At 31.0% G+C, this 23,392-nt stretch overlaps 1 protein-coding gene across 6 annotated transcripts in view; it reads left to right on the top strand.

Annotated features, from left to right (window-relative positions):
• LOC120767909 (serine-rich adhesin for platelets) overlaps nucleotides 1-18,783 on the top strand; it is a 174,246-nt gene extending 155,463 nt beyond the window's left edge. For 4 of the 6 annotated variants that reach the window (XM_040094264.1, XM_040094263.1, XM_040094262.1 and 1 more), the window contains 3 exons: nucleotides 1,012-1,319; nucleotides 8,961-9,182; nucleotides 12,127-18,783. In XM_040094264.1, coding sequence (XP_039950198.1) covers nucleotides 1,012-1,319; nucleotides 8,961-9,182; nucleotides 12,127-13,619 — 2,023 coding nt within the window. In that variant the 3' untranslated portion in view covers nucleotides 13,620-18,783. Of the gene's footprint in view, nucleotides 1-1,011; nucleotides 1,320-8,960; nucleotides 9,193-12,126 lie in introns of all 6 variants that reach the window. The other 2 variants (XM_040094266.1, XM_040094265.1) reach the window with 2 other exon arrangements.
• The last annotated feature ends 4,609 nt before the right edge of the window (nucleotides 18,784-23,392 follow it).

The following is a 23,392-nucleotide window of genomic DNA, read 5'->3' as shown; positions in this document are numbered from 1 at the left end:
AATAACAAAAATGAATAAAATAAAAATAAATCAAAAATTAAAAAAATATAAATTTTATTTTATTAGCAAAATATGCAGCGATTTCATAGAAAGCAACCGATTGCACAGGGCGTATACGCAACATGCCATTTTTTGTCTTTTTCATTGATTTTTTTTATCTCCAAAGCAAGCGAACGAATGACGAAATGATAATCGAATACGAACTTTTACGCTGTACAAAAAAGATCTGAATGATATTTTCCATAAGAGAAATTCTTTAAAAGTTATGTCTGATGTATAACTTTAAGAAGTCTACATCTTTTAAAATAGTGATTTTAGGAAAAAAAAAATCATTAAGACGTGTTTTGTAGAGCGTAAAATCTTGTATTCGAATATTTTTTCGACATAGTAATATATTCATTTTCTTTGGAGTTACAAAATTAAATGCAGAAGATGAAAAAATACCATGTTGCGTATACGCCCTGGACTACCGGCTGCTTTCTAAGAAATCGCTGCATGTTTTGCTATAATATATTTTTTTAAAGCTGTAAATTTACTTGTTTCATACAAAATATCAAAAAGTCCCATGTTTTTATATATTTTGAAAATGAAATGTGATTTAGGCACCATTTAAAATGGAAATGAAGAATATATTGAATTTTGCTATTTATTTAGGGATAAAAGGCTTATTCTAGTTTCTGTAATATACTAACAAAAATTTGCGCGAAATTTTACAAATTTTTTAACAAACCGCCATCCTTTAAAATTTTAATAACTTTTTCGGTGTACACATTTAAAAAATGTCCGCATGGCAACCATGCTCTACTAAATATTAAAAATATTAATAAAATGCCGAGTTAAAATGCTCAGCACTGAAACACTATCACTAATACAGCGTTAACAGCTAACAAAAATTATTAACCACAAATAATACATTAAAACGCATAATTAATTATTTCATTTTTACATTTTGGAAATTTTTACTAATAAAATAAATTTCATTTTTCTCCAATTTCTTTGCAATTCGTTTAGAAAATGTTGGCTTGAATCCTCATTTGTTGGCATACGACCACTGGACTCACCGCAAACACCGGTCATCGAGACGACAGCAACCGCATTTAGTAGCGCTACGAATACCAACAACAATACAGCAACTAACAACAGCATTAGCAGCAGTCAATATAATAATTATAATTACAATTACAATACAAGTAATTCATCATCAAATACATTAACGGCAATAACAACACCAAATAGTGTTGGTGGCGTCGGCATCACCACAGCGATAACAACAAATCCACATGTGTTACGCATGAACGGTCTGAGTATCGTTGGCGGTGGTGAGTCCACAATTATGATTTAGGCAATAATTATGTACTAATTTACTGTGAGCGCGTTGTATGTACATATACAATTACCGTAAGTCCTAAAATACATAAGCGCACACACACACACATACACATGTGAACGCATATGGAATGTAGCATTTACAGCAACAGCAAACACCAGCCAACTTTTTTCACTTCAAAAACAAAATTTCTAAACTCACACACATGTACACACATATGCAAGCGTGCACATACACACACACACTTTGAAGCTAACTTTTCTTATTGAAATTGAAAATATTCTGTAGTGGAAGCGCAAGAAAACGTTTAGCGTGCGAAGCAAAAATGCTGTTTGTTTGTTTCATTTAGTAGTGTGCAAGCGATTCGCAATAAAAACAACAAAACAAGCAACGAGTTGAACATTGTATTTGTAGATGTTTAGCCATGTAGTTGTCACATACACACGCATATATAGTATATACTTCAATGTATACATTTTAGTGCATTTCATTACTCACATATAAATATACCGTTAATTTGTAGTGTTGCAGAAGAAATTTAAAAAAAAATATTGAAATTATTAAAATCTGCAATTAGCATGTAAAAATTTAATTTTTACATTTTAAGTGCGCACAAGTAGATTTCGTTAAAATTTTTGTTCCAAAACGGTTTCGAGGCGTCTTCGTAAGCTACAGATGCTAACAAATGCGAAAACAAAAAATCCCACGGCATTCTTAAGATTAGTTTGCACCTAATTTTTTCGATTATGTTGTTTTTAAAACACACACACACACCCATATATATATACATTATTTAACATTTAATTTATATAACTTTACATATATACAAAATGTATTTAAAATGTATTCTCGATTGTATTTATATGCGTATAAGTTTACCTTAAATTCGCTTTAATGTAAAAACAAAAACAAAAAAGAAAAATAATTCAAAAACAAATGTTGCAATATTATGTTTTAAAATTCAAACGTACATTGATATTTTTAAATACGATGAAGTGAAATAAATTTAAAAACAACAAAAAATCAAACATAAAATTCAAAATTGAAAAGAAAAATCGATAAAATAAATTTTTTTAAACATTGGCGAATTTTAAAATTTAAAACGTTTTGAAATATTGAAAATTTTATAAATATTCAAAATTTTGAAGTTTTTGAAATTTAAAAAATAATAATATTGAAAATTTTGAAGTTTTGAAATATTGAAATATTGAAAATTTTTTAAATATGGAAAATTTTAAAAATATATGAAATATTGACAAATTTTGATCAATTGAAAAAATATTGGAGTATCGAAAGTTTTTAAAATTCTTGAAATAAAAACCAATTTGGAAATATTAAAAATTTTTAAACATTTTTAAATATTGACAAGTTTTGAAAATTTTTAAAATATTGCAAATTTTAGAATTTTTTTTTTAAATTTAAAATTTTAAAGTTTATAAAATATTTAAAATTTTTAAATTTTTTGAAATATTGCGATTTTTGAAAATTTTTGAAATATTGCAAATTTTGAAAATTTACAAATTTTGATCAATTGAAAAAATTTTGAAGTATAGAAAGTTTTCAAAAGTTTTCAATTAGTAACAAATTTTGATCAGATGAAAATTTTTTTTTAAATATTGAGTAAAACTCAAAAATTTAAAAATATTTATAAAATTCGAAAAATTTTGAAAAATTCCAAAAAATTAAAACAAAAAATTTAAAACTTAAAACGAAAAATTTAAAAACTATTCATTACCCCCATTTGTTTATGCTCAAAATATCTACGTTTATAATATTTTTATTTAATTAACGCATTTCGTTGACCCTTAATTTTTAACTATATGTACTTTTAAAAATGTTCATAGTTAAATAATATAAATTTATGTTGTATTAAATTTTAGTTTTAAAATTTATGCTTTTGTTCTTTCTTTAGCTTTTAAGTTTCGACGATGACAATTAATTTGCATACATATCTACATAATAAAACATATTATATAAAAATTTTATTTTATTTGTAAAACATAACATGAAAATAAAATAAATACATATTTACGTCCGAAAACAGACTTCTCAATCATTTTACAGTGTTCACAAAATCATAATAATTAAAGAAGCGTCAAAAATATGCAGTAAAAACCAAAAAGCTACGACACTAGCAAGCTGCCAATGTCTGAAAAATTATTTTAAAAAATCTGAGGCGCCTAAATTCTAAAGCCAATTTTTTCAAGTGTCTTTAAGGCAGTTAAATTTTTTAATTTACTATGCCACCAAGTTTACAAATTCCAGAATATAAAATGAACAGAAAATATAACTGAAGCGCCTGAAGGTAAGCTAGGACTGAACTGAATTTATGAAAACTTATTTTGTGAATTTGTTGAATTTTTTCAAATAATTCCAAGATTTAAAACACCATTTGTGAATACTCTGCGCTGTGGCATTAAACTTTCAAATTTTTTAAATCTTTGCAAACAAAAATTGGTCGGTCTCCTTATTGAATTTTGTTGGTCTGTTGAATTGTCTAGTGAAGTGATAGGCTTAATTTGAGTATTTCCAGGATCAAAAACAAATCGACTGGATTACAACAATTTTTTTTTGTCGGTACGGCTCAAATTTGATCAGCTGATATAAGGGAGTGTGAAAAAAAATCATAAATTTGAATAAGGCGTAGTTAGTTTGTCAAAATTTTACCTAATACTCCACGAAAAGTTACATTTCGATAATTGATATTTATCTTCTTAAAAATACAAAAGATCTTTTTAAAAATGTATATGTATTTATCTTCGCAATATTTACTTATTAGTTTTTCAAAAATATTCAAAATTGAAATGAGAAAAATTAAATTAAGTATTCGTTTGAAAAAAATGTGTTCTATCTGTCAAGAAATATTTCCAATATAAAAATCGCATTTCAAATTTTTTTCTTTAAGTTTCAAGTATCAAAAAACATCACGAAAAACTAACCTCAAAATTTTTTCAAAATAAAAATTGCGATTCCTAAATTTTTTTTTCGGAAAACTTTCAAGTGACCAAAAACATCCCGAAAAATTAACCTCAAAATATTTTCAATATGAAAACTGGGTATTAAATATTTGTTTCGCAAAAATGTCAAAAAGCATCACGAAAAACTAACAAAATATTTTCAATACAAATTTCGCGATTTCAAAAGTACTTTCGAAGAAGTTTTAAGTATCAAAGAAACATCACGAAAAACTAAACTCGAAATATTTTCTATTTGATAATTTTTTTTTTTGGAACAATTTCAAAAAAAATTATGAATTCAATGAATTTTCTACTTTGGCAGAGTTTTAAAATAGACTAATTCAATGTTCTAAAAAATTATTAAATAAAAATAAGCGCTAGTATAGAACATCATATACATTTGTGCCAAAAAATTCACCAAACATATTCGCACCATTTTGTTACTAACTCACATGCCTTGATATAAAAATCGTCCAATTTTTGCTGTTCCTCTAGTGAGTGCTCTTCACATGACAATCATTATAATTCACAGCGAAAAAATTCACATTTTTAAAACGCATAACATAACGTGACATAAGATTTTGTTCGCAAAATAAGCCAAGCAAGTCATGCATATACATCCTTTTGACAATTAACGAAATTTTTATACCAAAACATTAAATTTCTCTATTTTAAATTTCAAATTTCAGCATTAAAATATTAAAAAAATAAACATAACTATGTAACTAACAACAATTGTATATAAAAACGGACGAAATTTTGTGTTTTATTAATTTTTATAATTAAATGATTTTTTAATTATTATAATTTTTAGTCTAATTAAACAATTAAATATGTGCATTTTAAATTTCTTGTATTGGAAATAATTTTGTAAAACATAATTTAAAGCTAAATAATAATACAAAAATACATACATTTTTTTCGTATAACACATTTATATATATTTCACATTTGTAATAAATACATAACTGCTAACTGTATATGTACACAACACATATAAATTATTAATTTAAAACGTGTTTTTATTGCATTTGACTACATTTTCTTCACAAGCCTAACATAATACATACACAAATACATACATATATAAATATTATATATACCATTAAATTTATTTTCATAAAAAATACCATTTATACATGCCTACATATACACATAAACATATAAGATGTTCTAAAAAATAAAATAAAATTGTAGATTTCATAAATAATTTAGTTTTTAACGGATTTACATATAAAAGTTATTCAATATAAATAAAAGTGTTTGCATATGAAACATATATTTTATATGTTTGTATGGAAATTATTTGTTTTAAACAAAGCTTAATTTCTTTTAATTGGATTCTGATTGGTTTGTTTACATATATTATTTTACATATTACTATTTTACTTTTGTGTCTCTGATTAGCCAATTTTATTTGATTTTTGTTATTTTATTCCCCCTTTTCTTCTTCATTTAAAAATTTTGCTTTTATGCCCTTTTAACCGATTTTTAGTAGTAACAAAGTCAATGTCTTTCTGTTTACAATAGCGCGCCAGTCGTTCTTCTTTTTCACAATGTGGCGCCAATTCGAGATTCCAAGCGAAGCCAGATCCTTATCCACCTGGTCTTTCTGACGTAGTGAATGTCTTCCTCTTCCTCGAATACTTTCAGAGCTGGAGTGTTTTCGTCCATGCGCTGTCTATAATTCGCTGAACTATGTCAAAAGAAAAATCATCCTGACCGTCATCTCTGATTTAATTGCGTTTCGTGTACTGTACGTGATTCGATCAAGACGGGTTTTGATTGACACTCATCACCAGTTACCATACCTTTCAGAAATGGATATTCGACCCATGAGGCCTTTGGCGCTTCCTAGTGTGGCACCCACCAATCGAGCCTCTTTCTAGAACCAGCCTTATTTAAATGACACCAAACGGTTTTTGTATTTAGCTGCCGGGGATTCGAAGCAGAGCATACATGACGATCGAACTTAGCGATTTCCATTAGAATCGATAAATGGCTTTTCAGAGTGTGGTGCATGTTTGACACCAAATTTACCTGAACGGGCTGTGAGGACCATAAACATTATTCACATTTTCAGTCATTTGGCTTACGTTTTCATCTTTATTGGCAAAGAACTGTAAAATATGGCGCATTTACTTTTTGCTGGCGTCCATATTTGACGGTTACTCAAAGAAAAGTGGGTGAAGCTATCACAAAGGTTAGGTTAATCTGGCAGGCCAATAAAACATGCACAGACAGATACGAAATGGAGTTCAGTTCACTCACTATCGATACCTCCTCTAGCGTATCATACCGTGGGGATCCCAAATGCTTATAGCGTAGTAATAATTTATAATATTAATGGATTTATTTTCACTAGACGTAATATGTTATCCTTTCTTCTGCCACTTCTCCTCTGAATATTGTGGCTTATACGATAAATCTTATAATATGAAGCCTAAAGGTGTCACTCAATGATTCCAACCTAACCTTATCTTTTCTAACCTAAATGTTTCTACAACTTGCGTGTTCCCTTAAATTTTGAGAAAACTAATTCGATGAAGCTATGAGGGTACTAAGCTATCAGGTACTAAGAAATCTACCAAGCATATTATTTTCAATGGAACATTGCCATATTTGTCATATAATAAGTACAATAAGTCATCGCTTATCATTAGATTTCCAACATGTACTTCATATTTAACATTTTATCTAAGTCTTACAGTAAGTTGTCAGTTGCTGTCCACATAAAAATGGTCAAAAGCATAACTACTATGGGAACATGAGTTCCAAGCAAGTAGTCTTGTAAAATTAATTTCAACAGACGTACTTGCGAACATTTTTCACTGATTTTTCAGACTCCCCGACTAATGCAGTGTCTTCCAGGTTGAGGTTGCAGTTATTAAGGTAGAAGTAGATTTACTTGTCCGGAGTGCAGCCTCTTTCAGGGAATTCACTCAGATAGCAGAGCGGCGATACAAGCCTTGAACTCATTAACGGTGCGTTCAGTGCTGATCAAAGAATGCCTAACCTCGCTATCCATATCATAGAGTATCTTTCTGATAAGACTGGTATAGGTGCCAGGCCACAGCGGAATTGCAAGAAATTGTAAAGCTGCTGAGCTAGAAAGAAAAGGCACCCTAGCACCGCTATTAGTAGAATCGGAGCGGGTCGGCGCTCCGTATCCTCTTGTGTTCTTCTACTAGATGGCTGGGCTTCGCGGAAGTTTGGCCAGCGCTGGGCCACTATCGGTACGTGCGCTGCCGCAAAAGCCTTTTGGCCCAAAATCGATCGAAAGAGGTCTAGTGATCTATTTACCCTCAGTAAGGCTAGCATCTCCTTAGTTTTTGGGCTTTTAACGAGCTATTGGCGTCCATGCTGTAAGGCTGTCCCACGATCAGGAAGTCAAACTGATCCGAATGCATACATTCCGACATCCCACAGAACTGGCGGGAATGGAAACTAAACGCCTGTGCAAATTTGTACTGGCTACTAAGTGTTTTGCTAATTTACAAGTTCGAAAACCGGAGTTCCTCTTTTTAATGGCTTCACAAAGGACTATTCTAACTTATCGTTTAGTTTGTATGACAGCTATTAGTCTATGTCGGCAGTTTCGACAATGTTTCTTGAGAAGAAAATGAAAAATTCCAGTTCGATAGATCAAAAAGTGAAGAAGTACTTCACGTATTTGCAGACAGACGAATAGACAGAAGGGTAGACATCAAACTATAAAGTTTTATTTCATAAATCTTTTGAATACCCTTTATGTTAACTCCAAATTAATTAAAATTACTTTTTTAAACACTTCTCAACATTCTATTAACAAACATCTTAAAAAATTAATACTAAGTTATTTGTTATTTAGTATTTTCAAAATGCACTATATATATCTATACTATAGTCTCTTTCTATAACTTCTAGTATATACTATTATTCATCCATCACATAACCTAACAGTAGCTATTAATTGCAACTAAAAATCGTAGAAAATTTCTGTGCCACTCTCCTTGAAACACCCTTTCCACGCTCCGAATTACTACCACCCACTAAACGCTTCCTTTCTTCCTCACGTATATACTTGCGATTTTAGACCGCTAAAAACTTAATGTAAACAATAAAATTTGCTTCGTTACCCAAAGCTCTTACTAAATCATAAGTAAATTGCGTAATGTGTCAGGCATTTAGACCTCATTAGTAGCAGTCATTATCGAGAGACAGGCTGTATACCATGTGTTACTGATATTTTGTATAATTTTTCTAAGACTTATGGTTGGCAGTATAGTTATTTTTATTAGCATTTAATTAAGTAAACATATCTTAGGCTAAAGCAAAGCGTTTTACAAAAACAATTAAAATATATATGCGTTTTATATTCTCGTTTCTTTTTTCTTGTTTTTTACCACACCAACATTACTAATGCTAACTAAACTGAAATTCCCACCAAAAAAAACCAAACTCTTTCAAATCCATCAACAATCAATGGCGGTCAACAATATGTGCTACATACATACATATATGCCGAAATATGTACAAAATTGCCAAAACCTAACCAACTACCGAATTTCCCCACCTTTTCATTCGTAAAATTATAAAAAAAAATACAAAAAAACACTCTCTTGAAAACATTTGCTCGCAATCAAAAAAAAAAACAAAAAAAAATACAAAAATTGCATCGAAATTCTGAAATTTAGCGCCAGAACGCTCGTTGAGCACCGCTTCGCTAGAAGATGTCTTAGCCTCACTATTAGGACTGCCATCGTCGTCAGCGTCGTCCAGTGGTGGAGTGCAGGGCGTGAACGTGGGCGCTGGTGCGGGTGCGGGTGCAGCTCTTGGCGCTAGCGTCGGCGTCGGCGTCAACGTCAACGCGGGGCCCGCCGCCACAAGTGATCCATACGCTAGGTCCACGACGACAGGTATGAACCTGTAAGTTTTCTTCCATCACAAAAATATACTCGTACATACAAACATATGTAACTACTACATACTCGTATTCGTATTCGTAATCGTATATAGTAAAATATATATAGACATTTAAGCGCAGCCACATCAGCACTGCGGCTCACAATCGTATCAATTGATATGTACTTGTGATTGTGCAGAATCAAGTTAATAGTTAGAGTTTTGAAATAATATATATAGTTTTACTTGTAAATTCAAACGAAATTCGATAATTATTGACATTTTTTAATATATAATTATTTACGATTCGTTATTGTTGTGTTTCGATATATATGTTAAGAACTGATATATACTATATAATATTTGGATTTATAAATCAGTATTACATTACTATTGTTTGGAAAATACTTTTAAAAAATTTCAAGGTATTTTATATATTTAATATTATTAATATTCGTAATATTCATTTCTTTAACAATATTCTTTTATTTAGTATTTTGTATTATATATATGTTTTAGTTCCACATTAAAAACAAAAAATATAAAAAAAACATAAAGCGAAGAACGAGTTTACTTCTAATAAAAAAAACATAGTAAAAATAAGTTCTCCAAAGGGAACTCATAGCGTTAAATCAAAGAACTTAGGGAGGACTTTTATTGAACAGTTTCAGAAAAGCCAAAACCTATCATGAAGCCTTACATGTTTGGTTTCTCTTCCTACTAGTTAGCCTCAAAACATTTATATTTATTTATAAATCCTCTTTTATTATTTATTTTTATTTTCTTTTACTCAGTTATTCAATATTTATTATACTCATACAGTGAAAATAAAGGCACCAGTGATTGATTGGGCTATTTAATAAGAAGTAAGGAAGAGCTAAGTTCGGGTGTAATCGAACATTTTATACTCTCGCAAATTGGAAGGATCAAAACCAAGGAAATACTTTCAGCTGTGGAAAGCTTTAAATTTTGCGAAAGAAATCAGTATTGATTATTCGACGAAAATTACACTATATTGTGAAAATGCACAATTAGTCCAAATAAAATTACTCAATCTATATTTAAGAAAAAAATTCGCAAAATAAAGTATTTTTTTCCTTGAAACACAGTTAGTTTTATTTTACATATTTTTTATTTCACTTCGTGTCAACGAAAATTTTACTAAAATCAGTTTCAAATGAGATTAATGTAATTTAAACTCAATCGAAGAGATTAAGAGAAGAAGAAAAAAGTCAACAACTGGATAGGAATTCATTATTTTAGAAAAATGCGGTTTAAACCAAGGTCTTACATTTCAATTCGCCGCTAAACCACAAAATCTTTAAGAAAACGTGTCCGCTCATTTTCATTAAAATATTACACATTTTGAAACAAATAAACGGTTTAAAGTCAGATGAAAAGTGCGGAATCACTACATTGAGTATATTGGAGCTAGGGAAGGTCTGGACTGCTTATGTTACCATTTCACCTTGCTCAGGTATACTGCATATTCTCGAGTTTACGCACTTTCGTGAAGAAAATTCAAAACCTCACCGACATATTGAGCGTAAGTCTGCTGGAATAACGAAAATCATTATATTTCAAAAAATAAATTTAATGTTTTGGCGCCGAATATTGATTTATTATAAAGATAAGGGTTTACTAATATGTTTTAAGAACTATTTCGGGCAAGTGACCGCCGCAGATTGCTTGATTAAATATCGAAGGGCTTATCTGCATAGACAAGCGACTTCCATAACCCATAATCAATAGTCTAGAGCTTTTAAATCGTACGATCCTTCAATAAATAAATAAACTGATTCCAAAAGTGAGCGTTATCGAACATAATTTTTTGGTAAAATCTCTGAGTGTTAATGCGTCGATTGTGATTGATGTGACATTTGGCAAAGAGTCATCCCAACCTAGAAAAAGTCTGACTACTTTTTGCCCACAGTAGAATGAACTATAGAGTAACATGTTGCGAGAGTATAAAAATGTTCCACTTAACAGTATTATTATTTTTTTTATATGCCAATGAATGTGTAAATATTTCAGATTATTATTTTGTTCGCGAAATTATTTACAAAAGGAAAAAATGCATTTGTGAGAAAGAATTCTTCAACACATTAAAAGTAGATGGTATACTCTCATCATTAAAATTTTAGTATATACGGCTGTGTTCTCTTATATTTCAGCTATAAAATATCATCTGGCGACAAATTTTACAGATAAAAATTTAAAATCAACGCTTCTAAAATGATTATATAAATTTAATTATATTTCTCACATAATTTCTATTAAAAAAAAAGGAAACAAATAGCTTTTCAGTATTTCGTCGGTACGGCTTATGAGTATTTGCTTAATATCACTGTTACACTAATTGGTTTCTAAGCGTCAAATTTGAGATTAGCGATGAGTTCTTTGTAAGGCCGCTTTCTAGCTTACATTTTATTTATTTTTTGCCTTTATCCCCTACTTTTTTGACATTGCAACTTCAGAATCTAAAGCCGATAGATGATAAGATTGTGGTTTGGTAAGCAATAAGCCAATTAGGAAAACTAAAATCATATTCAAAATGAAATTAGGGAAGCTTAACAAAGATGTATTTAAATCAGGTTACACATATTTTGTAAGAAAAAGTATCGGCCGAATTTCGCAAAAATTTTAAAAATCTGTTTTATTTTGGTTTTACAAAAATTCTTGTTCTCGAAGAGAGATATTGCCAAAGAAAGTAGCGAACGCTATGAAGCAAGTAGTACGGCTGAATCCTTCCAAGCATGCTCAACTCATTCCTCCGCGTTAAAAAAGAACTCCTGTGAACATGTGCTTTTAAAACCATTTTTGTTTGATACTTTCATTGGGAATGCCTAGACGTTGTGTACTGCATTAGAAGTTACTTAGCAAATGTTTACGTTGTTAAAGAAAGAGTTAACAATCAACTATTGCCTCAAACCACGCACATTCTCTTCTCATTCGCAGGCGATTCAGCTAGTCAGTCCCTGGTAACATTCCGTCATATGCCGCAGCAGCAACAACCACCACAAATTCCCCAATCCCAGACGCAACTACAGCAATCCCAACAACAACTACTACTAGCACAACTACAGGCCGAACAGCAACGTTTGCGACGGCGCAGTGAGGGCGATGCACCGCAACAACAAAAACAACAACAGCTGCAACAACAACAGCAACAACAAAATGCCAAAACCAATTCGTCAACCGGCAACAGCATCGGCGCAACGACGCAGCACACCAACGTTGCCGGGTACTACCAAGACGCCAGCGTCAACAGCCACCACTCGTCAGCCGCCGGCGGCAGTGGCGGTGGCGTTGGAGGTGGCAGCGGTGTCATCGGCGCCGGGAACGCCACACTGTCGACGCGCCGTGTCTCGCTCGGCGACAGTTCCGAGTCCAATAATAAGACCACATCCGAGCTGCAGATCAAGTGCCGCAACACCAAGTGCGATCGTAGCGCCACACCCGCAGACGCCAAAAAGTATTACAAGTCATGCCACAATTGTACCCATCTATATTGTTCGCGTGAATGTCGGCGCGCCCACTGGGAGAAGCACCGCAAAGCATGTCTACACTCACGCGCGTCGAATTTGTGCCGCCAAGTGTTAGCCACGTGTAAGGATGATGTCGATTCGCAGCGCCATCTCAGTTTGTTAGCGCGCAAGGGCTTCCTGTCGCAGGGGCGCGGCGTTGTGCGGGTGCTCTTCCGTTCCGCCGAGGCGGCTGAGAGTTTCATCAAGCACGGCTTTCAGTGTATGGGCGAGGCGTCCTATGTGCGTTGGCCCGATCTGATGCCCGCCGAAATGGGTCTCGAGCTGTACTCGGAATTGCTGAAGCTAAGCACCGAATACAAGCCGGACTCCAAGATGCTCATCTACGTGGCCATTTGTGTGGTCAGCGAAGCGCCGGGCATGGGACAGGCGCCAGTACGCTGGGAACGCCAGCTGGTCTCGCGTTGTGCCAAACTGAAACTCTGCAAGAGCATCCTAGCCGAATTGGAGCAACAACATCAGGCCCTACAACTACAACAACAACTGCAGCCGTTAACAGTGGTTGCCGTGCCGGAACCCACCACCGAGATACTCATACTCACATTCAATCCAAGTTTACGTTCGAATAACGGTCAGGGCGAACTCATACTCTCCAATATCTTGGATATCTTGTCTCGACGTGGTGTGCTATTACGCAAACATTATCCCGAAATTTATCAGCGCCTACAAACCTTCACCGATGGACAAACGGATAAATTCAATCCGGTAACATTGCATCCACGCGACTCACAAACCGGCAAAAGCTTCGTCTGCATCATTATGCCAGTACATACGTCCGACAGCGATGTCATCAAGTTGCCATCGGCATCGGATGGCGGCAACCGTGTGACCACCATCGATGTGGGCTCACCGGCTGCGTTGGCACAACTGGATGACGACGAGCTACTCACACGTTCTACAAGTTGATTTTTAAAAAGCAACGGTCGCAGTGGTACCAAGAAACGCTCTTCGTCGGCAGGCTCGACCGGTTCGACGGCGTCGGATCTCTTATTGATGTCCGCAAGCGCGGATGGTGCCGCCGGCTCTTTGACGCTGGAAAGTACACGCATGTAGAGGGTGTGTCGTTTGCTTCAAGGTCGTATCGGATATAGGAACGCAGCTTATGTAGTTTTAAGTCAGTTATATTAATAGCTATACATACTAATATACACAAAACATGCATATAGTCTTATAATCAATCTCTCTTATAGCCTGATTAACGAACAAAAGAAGCTTCCTCTCTTAGCCACATTTAAAGGAACGCATACCGAACTCGTATTTAGACACCGCACACCGCATACAACATAACATGAACTTTATACATACAAAGTCTCTTTAGAAGTATAATCGGGAAATCTTCCACATTTCGCTCATATCATGCTAATTTTCGGAAATCGTCTAATATTTATGCATAAACATACATACAAGTACAACAATACTTCTTCATATTCGTATTTAGCTAGATAATATTTATGTTATGAGCTTTCTTAGTGTTAAAAAAGTGTAAAAAATAAGTCGAGAAGTCATGGGTGATTATGAGATAATACAAAAATTTTATTCGCAAGCAAGCCAATAACGAGATATTGTAGAATTGAATGGGAGAGATATGGGAAGAATAGTAACAAAATAGATGTCTTAAATATCTGTTACACATTTTTTAATCAGGACTGATGTATTAAAAAACTCCGATTGCAAAAAAAAAAGTTCGAACTTTCAAGACACTCAAAGTTTCTAAAGAAAAAGTGGTGGTACGTTAAAAAATTAGGTCTCGGATCATTCACCATTGAACCTTTATAGCAAATAGCTTGTATTACTCGGATTACAGGGATTTCGAAGGAGCTTGAAACTTCAAAAGAAAGAAAGATAGTACTTCGTTAAAAATATTAGGCCTCGGAGCATAACGTTTTTGACCTTGCATAGCAAATCGCTTTCATCCAGGGTTATTACGAACGAACAGAACAAATTGTAAGGCTTATAGAACCTATCAAAATCACTTATTAATTTTTTACTAAAAAACTTAGATTTCAATCATGAAACAGTGTTATACCTAACATTACATCCGAAAGCAGAATCTGATCAAGTAAGAGATGGTTAAACAACCGTTTCTTCGTGTACGTAAATCTAACCGAAAACATGACAGCTTATACAACCTAACAGCGAGAATTAATAATACATTCAATCGAGTTTAAGGTTTAGCGTTTTGAAAACAACTAAGTAAAAAAACTTTAAAGAAAATTGTCAGAACACTGCTTAATTTTCCAAAAGGGATGAATATTTGTATTTCCATGACCAACAAAAAGTCAAGTTTAAGCCGAATGAAGTCACGAGAGGGTTTAGTGCTGACACCAAAAAGCCCCTATGAGTTCCACTCTCAAATTCCAAGACCCCAGTTAAAAAAAAAAAACGTAAAATCATGAATTCCTCCTTCAAATTCCCAAAACCCAGTTTTCGAGATACGTGAAATTCTGTGAATTCCTTCCATAAATTTCAAAATACCAGTTTTCGAAAAACATAGACTTAGAATTCCATGAATTCCTTATTTAAATTTTAAAACTCCAATTTTCGAGAAATAAGGAGCACTATTAATTCCTTTGTTAAAATTCAAAATCCCAGTTTTCGAAGAACAAATAATTCAAGGAATTATTTTTTTTTTAATTTCCGAATCACATTTTTCGAAAAAAGTAATATTCGATGAAGTTCTTCTTCCAATTTTAAAATCGCAGTTTTCGGAAAAGGTAGAATTTTATGAATTACTTCTCACATTCCAAAATCGCAGTTTTCGAAAAACAAAGAAACCTATGGATTCCTTTTTTAATCCCACTATTTGAAAAACTGTTGAATTTTATGAAACTTTTCTTTAAATTTTCAAATCTTAGTTTTCGAAAACGTAGAATCATATAACTTCTCCTCCAAATTCATAAATCCCAGCAATCGAAAAACGGAGAATCCTTGGATCTCCTCCTCCAAACTCGCAGTTTTCGAAAAACATAGAATTCTATGAATTCCTTCTTCAACTTCCAAAATCCCAGATTTCGAAAAATGAAGGATTCTATGAACTCATCTTTCTTATGCCAAAATCCAGTTCTCGAAAATCGTAGTATTCCTTCTTCAAATTCCAAAATCGCTGTTTTCGAAAAACGTTCTTATGGATCCCTCTTTCAAATTCCAAACTCTTAGTTATTGAATACCATCCACTATCACGAAAGTTTATAAAGACTACATATTTTAAACAATTATACAAATGCCGTATAATTGCCATTAAAATATTTTATTAATAAATTTGAAGGTTCAATGGATTACTGTTTTGTTAACTTACTGAAATATAACGAGTAGTTCATGAAATTGAGCCATTTAAACGATTACGAAGGAAACATTTCAAAAAAGGTTGAAATTATAGTATTTACGCTTTGAAATTTTTCAAAGTTCTAAAACCCCAAAGCCTTATAACATTTTCCAATCACTTGGATGTAATAGTATCCTAAACGTAATCCCTGCATAAGTGAATGACTAAAGTATAACATTGTAACTACCAACAACACTCGTAAGAAGCATCTGCTTCTTAAGAAGATGAAAAAAGTTCTGATAGTAATCAAAATAATTACTTCAAGAAACAGATTTTCATAATGAGAATCCAAGCTATACTACCATGAAGACTTGGTTTACCCATTATGGGATCAATGTAAATAATCAAAAACCGATGATGGTTAAAAGTGTTGAAAGGAGTGAGATAGATATTGAATATAAGCTAGTCAAAGACAGGCGTTTCAACATTACCAGCACTTAAAGATTACTTCAATTCATGCTTAAGACGTTGTCACGATTCTGAATAGAAACTACGATCAATAGAAATATCAGATTGATTTCAGGGTTTTCAGAGATATAAATCAATTTAGAATTCTCCAAGATAGAAATTGGTTAAATGGAAACACGAAGGAGAGATGTTTTACATACGGATGTTCCCCTTTAAGGCATTATATTCACTTGCAAATCAGGATTACTTATCTCTTTTGAAATTTTTATGAAATAATTTAAAATAATTTGATATGATGTACTTAATTCATGTACTTTAATCGGTCTCCAAGAGGATCTCCATCACTCCTCATACGAACGTTATTACTGCCAATCCAAAGAACAGAGTCACAACAAAATCCTCTAGTCGCTAACGGGCAACTGCTGGGGAAAATGCAAAGAAATGTTGTTGGCAACACACAAGGCAATCGGCAGACCGTTCATAAACTTCCCCGCACCGATATGATCATCTGGATGTAGTGAAATGCAGATGAAGAAGGTTCCGACGTATCAAAATACTGCACATCGTTTACTCGATGCCTCTTGATGTCTCCAGTTGAACATTTACAGCATGCTTCCGGTCAAGAAACATAATGATCTTCTTTTCAATCAGTTGCTAATGGAATGTTTTCTCAGAAGCCATCTCTGCTTGAAGCGGAACCGCATCCTAGAAACATCAAACGATATTTCCTAGATTACGTCGACGACATGACTATACGCCAACCAGTCTGCGAACGCAACCAACTTTAGACACGCCCTAACCACCATTTAAAGTGGAGCATTCAACACCTTTACCGATCGCCGTCAGTGAATGGCGAACTTGGAGTAAAACTATCTCCCATGCTACGAGAATCTAGGGGAACCCTTCAAAAATTCGTTCTGGAAACTGTAGCAGGTTAAACTCCTACTTATCCAGAACCGACCAGGACATACTAAATATATCATACATCACTCTAACCATCGCTTTGCATGCCCAGGTTCATCTAACACCCTTCTGAATATCGTACGATCTCGACGAAAAGTACGTTTCCTGGACCTATTGTTGGACGTTTTCGATACTAATCCAAGAGGGACCTAACCTCCTAAGGGGGGTCTAGTACCCCATTCATTTAACACTCTTCTGCCTATCTCCGACCCCGTCGAAAAAGCAGTGCCTATCGTTAATAGCCGCTTCAACAAGTACCAAAGGAAAAGTTGCCTGGCGGTGAGGAAGATTTTATATTCAAAATTATCGAAATTATTATGAAAAATCTTCTTCTCTCTATCCTTACCTGACAAATGTATTGAAGAAGACCGTATAGAAATCTCAAGACTGCTCAACCGTTTCGGAGAAGTATGTCTCACGTGCTCGGAAAGCAGAAAAACGCGTTTAAAGTTTTGGGAGCGATTAGAAATACGCTCACATCTTCAAAACTCTTTAGCAGATTAACTTTAAATTTTCAGAAAATATTTTTAAATCAACGAACCCGATCAGCTTTAAGTTGATGGAAAATATTTTCAATTATGTACATTCGATAAATAAGCAAAAAAAAACTCGATTTTTTGAAATTCACAAGTGGACATAACCCCTATAATAAGAAACATCATAAGGATTTGGCTACCAAAATAAAAGAAGTATTGAAACGAGACGCTTGAAAAAAGTCTCCCAATTGGATTACGGAAAATATAAAAATAAAATTCGGAACAAAAATTATAGGAAAAAAATTAAAAAAACAAAAGTTATGAATTTTCAGGGGTTCGCAATCAATAAATTACAAAAAAATCTTGAACGTTAAATAACATACATACTCCTCAGTGTATGTATATCCTTAAGCTTCCAGTGAATACCAAGTAATGTAAAGCGAACCAAAAGATATAGAAAACAGAGCTAGGTTAAAATATCGCTGAAAGTATATATACATATATAGAAATTGTTAAATCAAAAGTTGAGTACTTGAAGGAATAAAGAAATTGGGCAGCCATTAGTGGCGACAACAAAGCAACGCCTCGGCGCCAACAAGCAATGGAGATGACTGTTTAGAAGCATTAGAATAACGTAAAAATTCATTGTATGAAGAAAGAAAAAATCTTTATCAACAGAGACTTAGTGAGTAATCAAAATAAATTCTAACATTTCGACGCTTAAGCAGCAGAAAGTGGAGCGACCGAACATTGGCGGCATATTTCTATGTTGCGTTGCAATTAAAACGCCTTGCTTTAACTAAACTCATACTCATGCTTTCCCATTACGACTAACTAATGACTAAGCCGACATTTAAACTAGTAATTAATTATATGAGAAATAAAATATAAAAAACAAAAAAGTGAAAATAATAACATTCAAAGTAATTTTAAGCAGCTAATGGCCTTATTTCGTGAATTCGTTTCAATCACACACACACACATATACATACATACACAAACATACTTATACATGCATACATGCATACATGCATACATTGACATTGAACAAAATGAAACTGTAACCAAATTTATTCCTAATTAGTAAAATTTTTTAAAATTATTAAATTTATTTACTTAAGTACATTTTAAGCAAACAACAAAAACAAAAAAGAAAAAGAAAAAACAAAAACTTTTAAAGTTTATTAAGCGTAACTATTGTCTTTAGCACTAATTTTGTTTTTGTGGTGTAGCAAATAAATAAGTGTGCTGGTTAATAACATAAATAATTTCCAAGAACAAAAATTAACATTTATTGATGACATTATTATTATAATTATAAACTAAATTTGTAAGTAAATTATTTAATAAATTATGCCAAAAAAGTGCATTCTCACAATTATTTTCAACTTGGCGCCAAGAAACGGTAAGTAAAGTGATTAATAAAATAAATCTTTTTAAGGGAAGAAGGATATGATAACTGACGCACAGTTGTTGGAAAAGGTCTGAAACCGAACAGTGCATAACAGATCGAACTTAGTCAACCCGCACAAAAAACCGCTCCCCCAGACACCGAAAGCTTTATAGGAATTACTCGTGGAAATCATGCCCGACTGAAACAGTCAGATAGCTGACGTAAAGATTTAAAAAATATAGAGAAAAATTATAAAATAAACCAAAAAATTTAAAAAAAAATATATAAAAAATTAAAAAAATATTAATGAAATAAAAATTTATATAGGAACATATGTATGTACATATATTTATGCGAGTAAAAAAACATATTCCTCACTTGCGTGAACTTCTACACATGACTCCATCCTCCATGTATATGTATTAGAAAAGCAAATAATAAAGGCGAAAAAATTAAAAAAAGAAATACAAAAATATTTACATATTTATAAAAATAAACAAAATATATATTTATTAAAAACTAAAAAAAACATTAAAAACTAAAAAAAAGATAAAATAAAATCAGTCAGATAGATGTCGTAAGGATTTAACGAAATATAAAAATAATAATATAAAAAATATAAATAAATTAAAAAGAAACATATAAAAAATTAAAAATTATGTTTTTTTGTAAAGTTAAAAAAATATATTTATAAATGTACAAAAATATTTAAAATTAAATGAAAACAAAAGAATGGAAAACATCTAACGAAGAAAAAATAATTTTTTTAAATATTCAATTATTAAAATTAAAAAAAAACCTATAAAAATTAAAAATATATATTTATAAAAAGTAAAAAAAATATTGAAAATTAAAATAAGAATACAAAAAAAAAGGAAAAACAAAATTTTAAAAAATTTATTTATTTATAAAAAACAATAAATGTTGTATAAAAAGTAAAAAAACATATTAAAACAAAAATATAAAAAGTTAAAAACAAGTAAGGAAGGCCTAAATTCGGGTGTAACGAAACATTTCATACTCTTGCGACTTGCCAGGATCAAAGCCGGCGAAATACCTTCAGGTGTAGGCCAAGCTTGATTTTAAAAATGTTCTCTTAGTTTCTATAATACATCTGATAAATTGGCCGGTTGGATTTTTATTGATCAGTCTATATACTAGTACTCCTCAGTAGTGCGTTTCGATTTTTGCAATGGATAAAAATATCAAACAAAGAATTTCGTGTTTTAGTGCATCACGAATTTGTTCCGGAGAAACAGACGGTCAATGAGGAGTTCTGTTCGGCCGTATTGAGGCCTCCAAAACTGAAATTGCCGCTCCGTGGAAACCGTTGGCAGTCGATCGAAGAGGTAAGACCACGTTCGTGAAGAAAAGTGTTTATGAACAGTGTTTCGAGGATTGGAAAAATCATTGGCATAAGTGTACTAAATCTGGTGGGGATTACTTTGAAGACGACAAAATAAATATTGATGAATAACTAAAATATTTGGCGTTTTATTTACAATTTCCGGGTACTTTATCACAAAGAACATGGCTAAATGGACTCAGTTCGTCACGTATATACATATATGTACTTTGTAGAGTCTCCGACGCTACCTTCTGAATATTAAAAACTTTAATGGAAAACTTAATAACTTAACTTAGGACTCTTTTTTTGCTTTTTATTGTCTTCGTGGCGGTAAATTAAAAAATTCCTTTTGTACTCACCATTTTTTGTAGAGTGGTATCTCGATGAACTTAATATAAGTATGTATTATCAATATATTCTAGGGCATAATTATTCTGATTTTCTTACCAGACTGGAAAAAATAAACATATTTTTAGCATTAAACAAATCAAAAGTGCAAAAGTTCCAAATACTTACTAGCACTGAAAGCTTATTTGCGAAAGCGTTATTTGAGGTTATGTAATATAAGCGATTGCAGTAAATAAATCAAAATTGCTAAAAATGGTTAATATTTAGGAAATAAAGAAGGGACATGAATAATAAAAATGAAGAGAAATGAAAAAAGAAAAGAGAGGAGAAAAATAAAAATTGTTTTAAAAATTAAAATTAGTTTTGAAAAATTAATAATTTTTAAAATATCTGCAGTACTTTGAATAAAAGTTATCAGTAAATAACAATGAAATGAATAAAAACAATTTGTGTGAAGGTTAAAAATTTGGAATATATAAAAATAATAATAATATTTGAGGTTATTAAAAATAATGAAAGCAAAAATACACATGAATATGCAATTTTGATTTAAATTTCAGTTTTCATGAGTCAGTATATATGTATGTACAGGTTGCGATACTTCGGAGCGTGCCTTCTCTTATTGTTTTTATATATAAAAAAAAATAATTTATAAAAATATATAGTACATAGTATGAAAATATAATTTTAATCCATAATCACAAAAATCTACTATTTTCTGGTTGATGTTGTTGTAGCGGTTATTTAATGTCTGCTTAGGTGGTAGGGTTCGGGTTACTTGTCATCGAAACCATCCAACAGTAAATGTGTTTTATATGTATATATTTTTTTTATTTTTCTCATGAATTCCTTTTTTCAGTTTGATGATTTTGTGTGATTTGCAGTATTTTCGTGTGCAGTTATCACTCAAAAAACAAATTTTTATCGATTGGAATGTTTGAAATTAAATTTTTAATAACAAAAGGTTTGCTGACAGAAACTAGCAAAAAAATAAATTAAAAATAAAAATAAAAAGAGAAAATGAAATATAAATAAGCATATTAATATATTGCAGACCAAATAAAAACGAATTAAAAAAATATCTAAAACTAATAAAAAATTTAATTTTAGGTAAATAAAATAAAAAAAATAAAAAAATAAAAAAATAAAAAAATAAAAAGAAATAAAAATAAAATAAAAAAAAAAAAAAAATAAAAAAAAAAAAAAAAAAATTAAAAAAAAATTAAAATAAAAAAATTAAATAAAAAAAAAAAAAAATAAAATTAAAAACAATTTAAAAAATTAAAAAAAATAAAAAAAAAATAAAAAAATAAAAAAGAAAAAAATAAAAAAAAATAAAAAATAAAAAAAAAAAAAAAAAAAATTAAAAAAACATAAAAAATTAAAAAAAACAAAAATTAAAAAAATAAGAAATAAAAAAATAATGAACCAATAATAAATAGCAATAAAAATAAATAAAATATAAAATTAAAGAAAATAAAAAAAAATTGAAGAAAATAAAAAAAAACATTTAAAAAAAATATATAAAAAAAATGTATAAATATTAAAATTCAAAAAAAAAAAAAAAAACATATAAACTTTGTTTTTAGGAATCACATCAAATCAACACTTCAAAATTAATCATTCGCAGTTTTATAAAAATAAACACAGAGCAAAACAGCTGATTTTGGATATGGATATATTGGACTATGGATTAAAACAATTTTGACAACCTACTTATGTATGTATGTATATACATACATATATGTACATACATATGTATGTATGTATGTATATATTATTGAAGCTATGGCTTAGTTTATTTTTAGCTTCTCGAAAGTGAAATTAATTATTCTGATTATTGTTTTGGGCAGTGAAATAATATAGTGTTGGAGCGAAAAATTTGTAATATTGTTGTTTCGTACAATAAAAATATAAATGATTTAAAAAATAAAAAAAAAATGAAAAGAAGAATAACAAAAAGATTATATTCTTTTGTCTCAGTTCACAACAATTTGGAACAAAAAATATAATTTTCTATTTTTTTCACTACAAAATATTCTTTTTTTGGTTTATTTGTTAAATTTCACTAAAAAAATTCGACTTTTTTTATTTATTTTCTAAAAATTCACTTTTATTGTTTCATACGTATTTTTGATTTCAATTAGCTTATTTAAGTATTAAATCGCTAATATTAATATCATTTTAAATATATTTATTTATGCCCATATATTCGTGCAACATTTTTCACTAATATACATCTGTATATTAATTTTTTTCCTTTATGCGATGACTAAATTCTAATATTAATTTTATACGAAAACGTCACACTCGAACACGCCATAGGTGCGAATATTGCATTTTTAAATTTGATTTTTTATAATAATTTTTTAATTTATTATTGGTATGTATTCATAATTTAAAAAATTTTATTTGTTTAGA

Source organism: Bactrocera tryoni, chromosome 2 (assembly GCF_016617805.1).
Source record: "Bactrocera tryoni isolate S06 chromosome 2, CSIRO_BtryS06_freeze2, whole genome shotgun sequence".
Lineage (NCBI taxonomy): Eukaryota > Metazoa > Arthropoda > Insecta > Diptera > Tephritidae > Bactrocera > Bactrocera tryoni.
The sequence above is the reverse complement of the archived record's forward strand: the minus strand, read 5'-3'. Positions and strand labels throughout refer to the sequence as shown.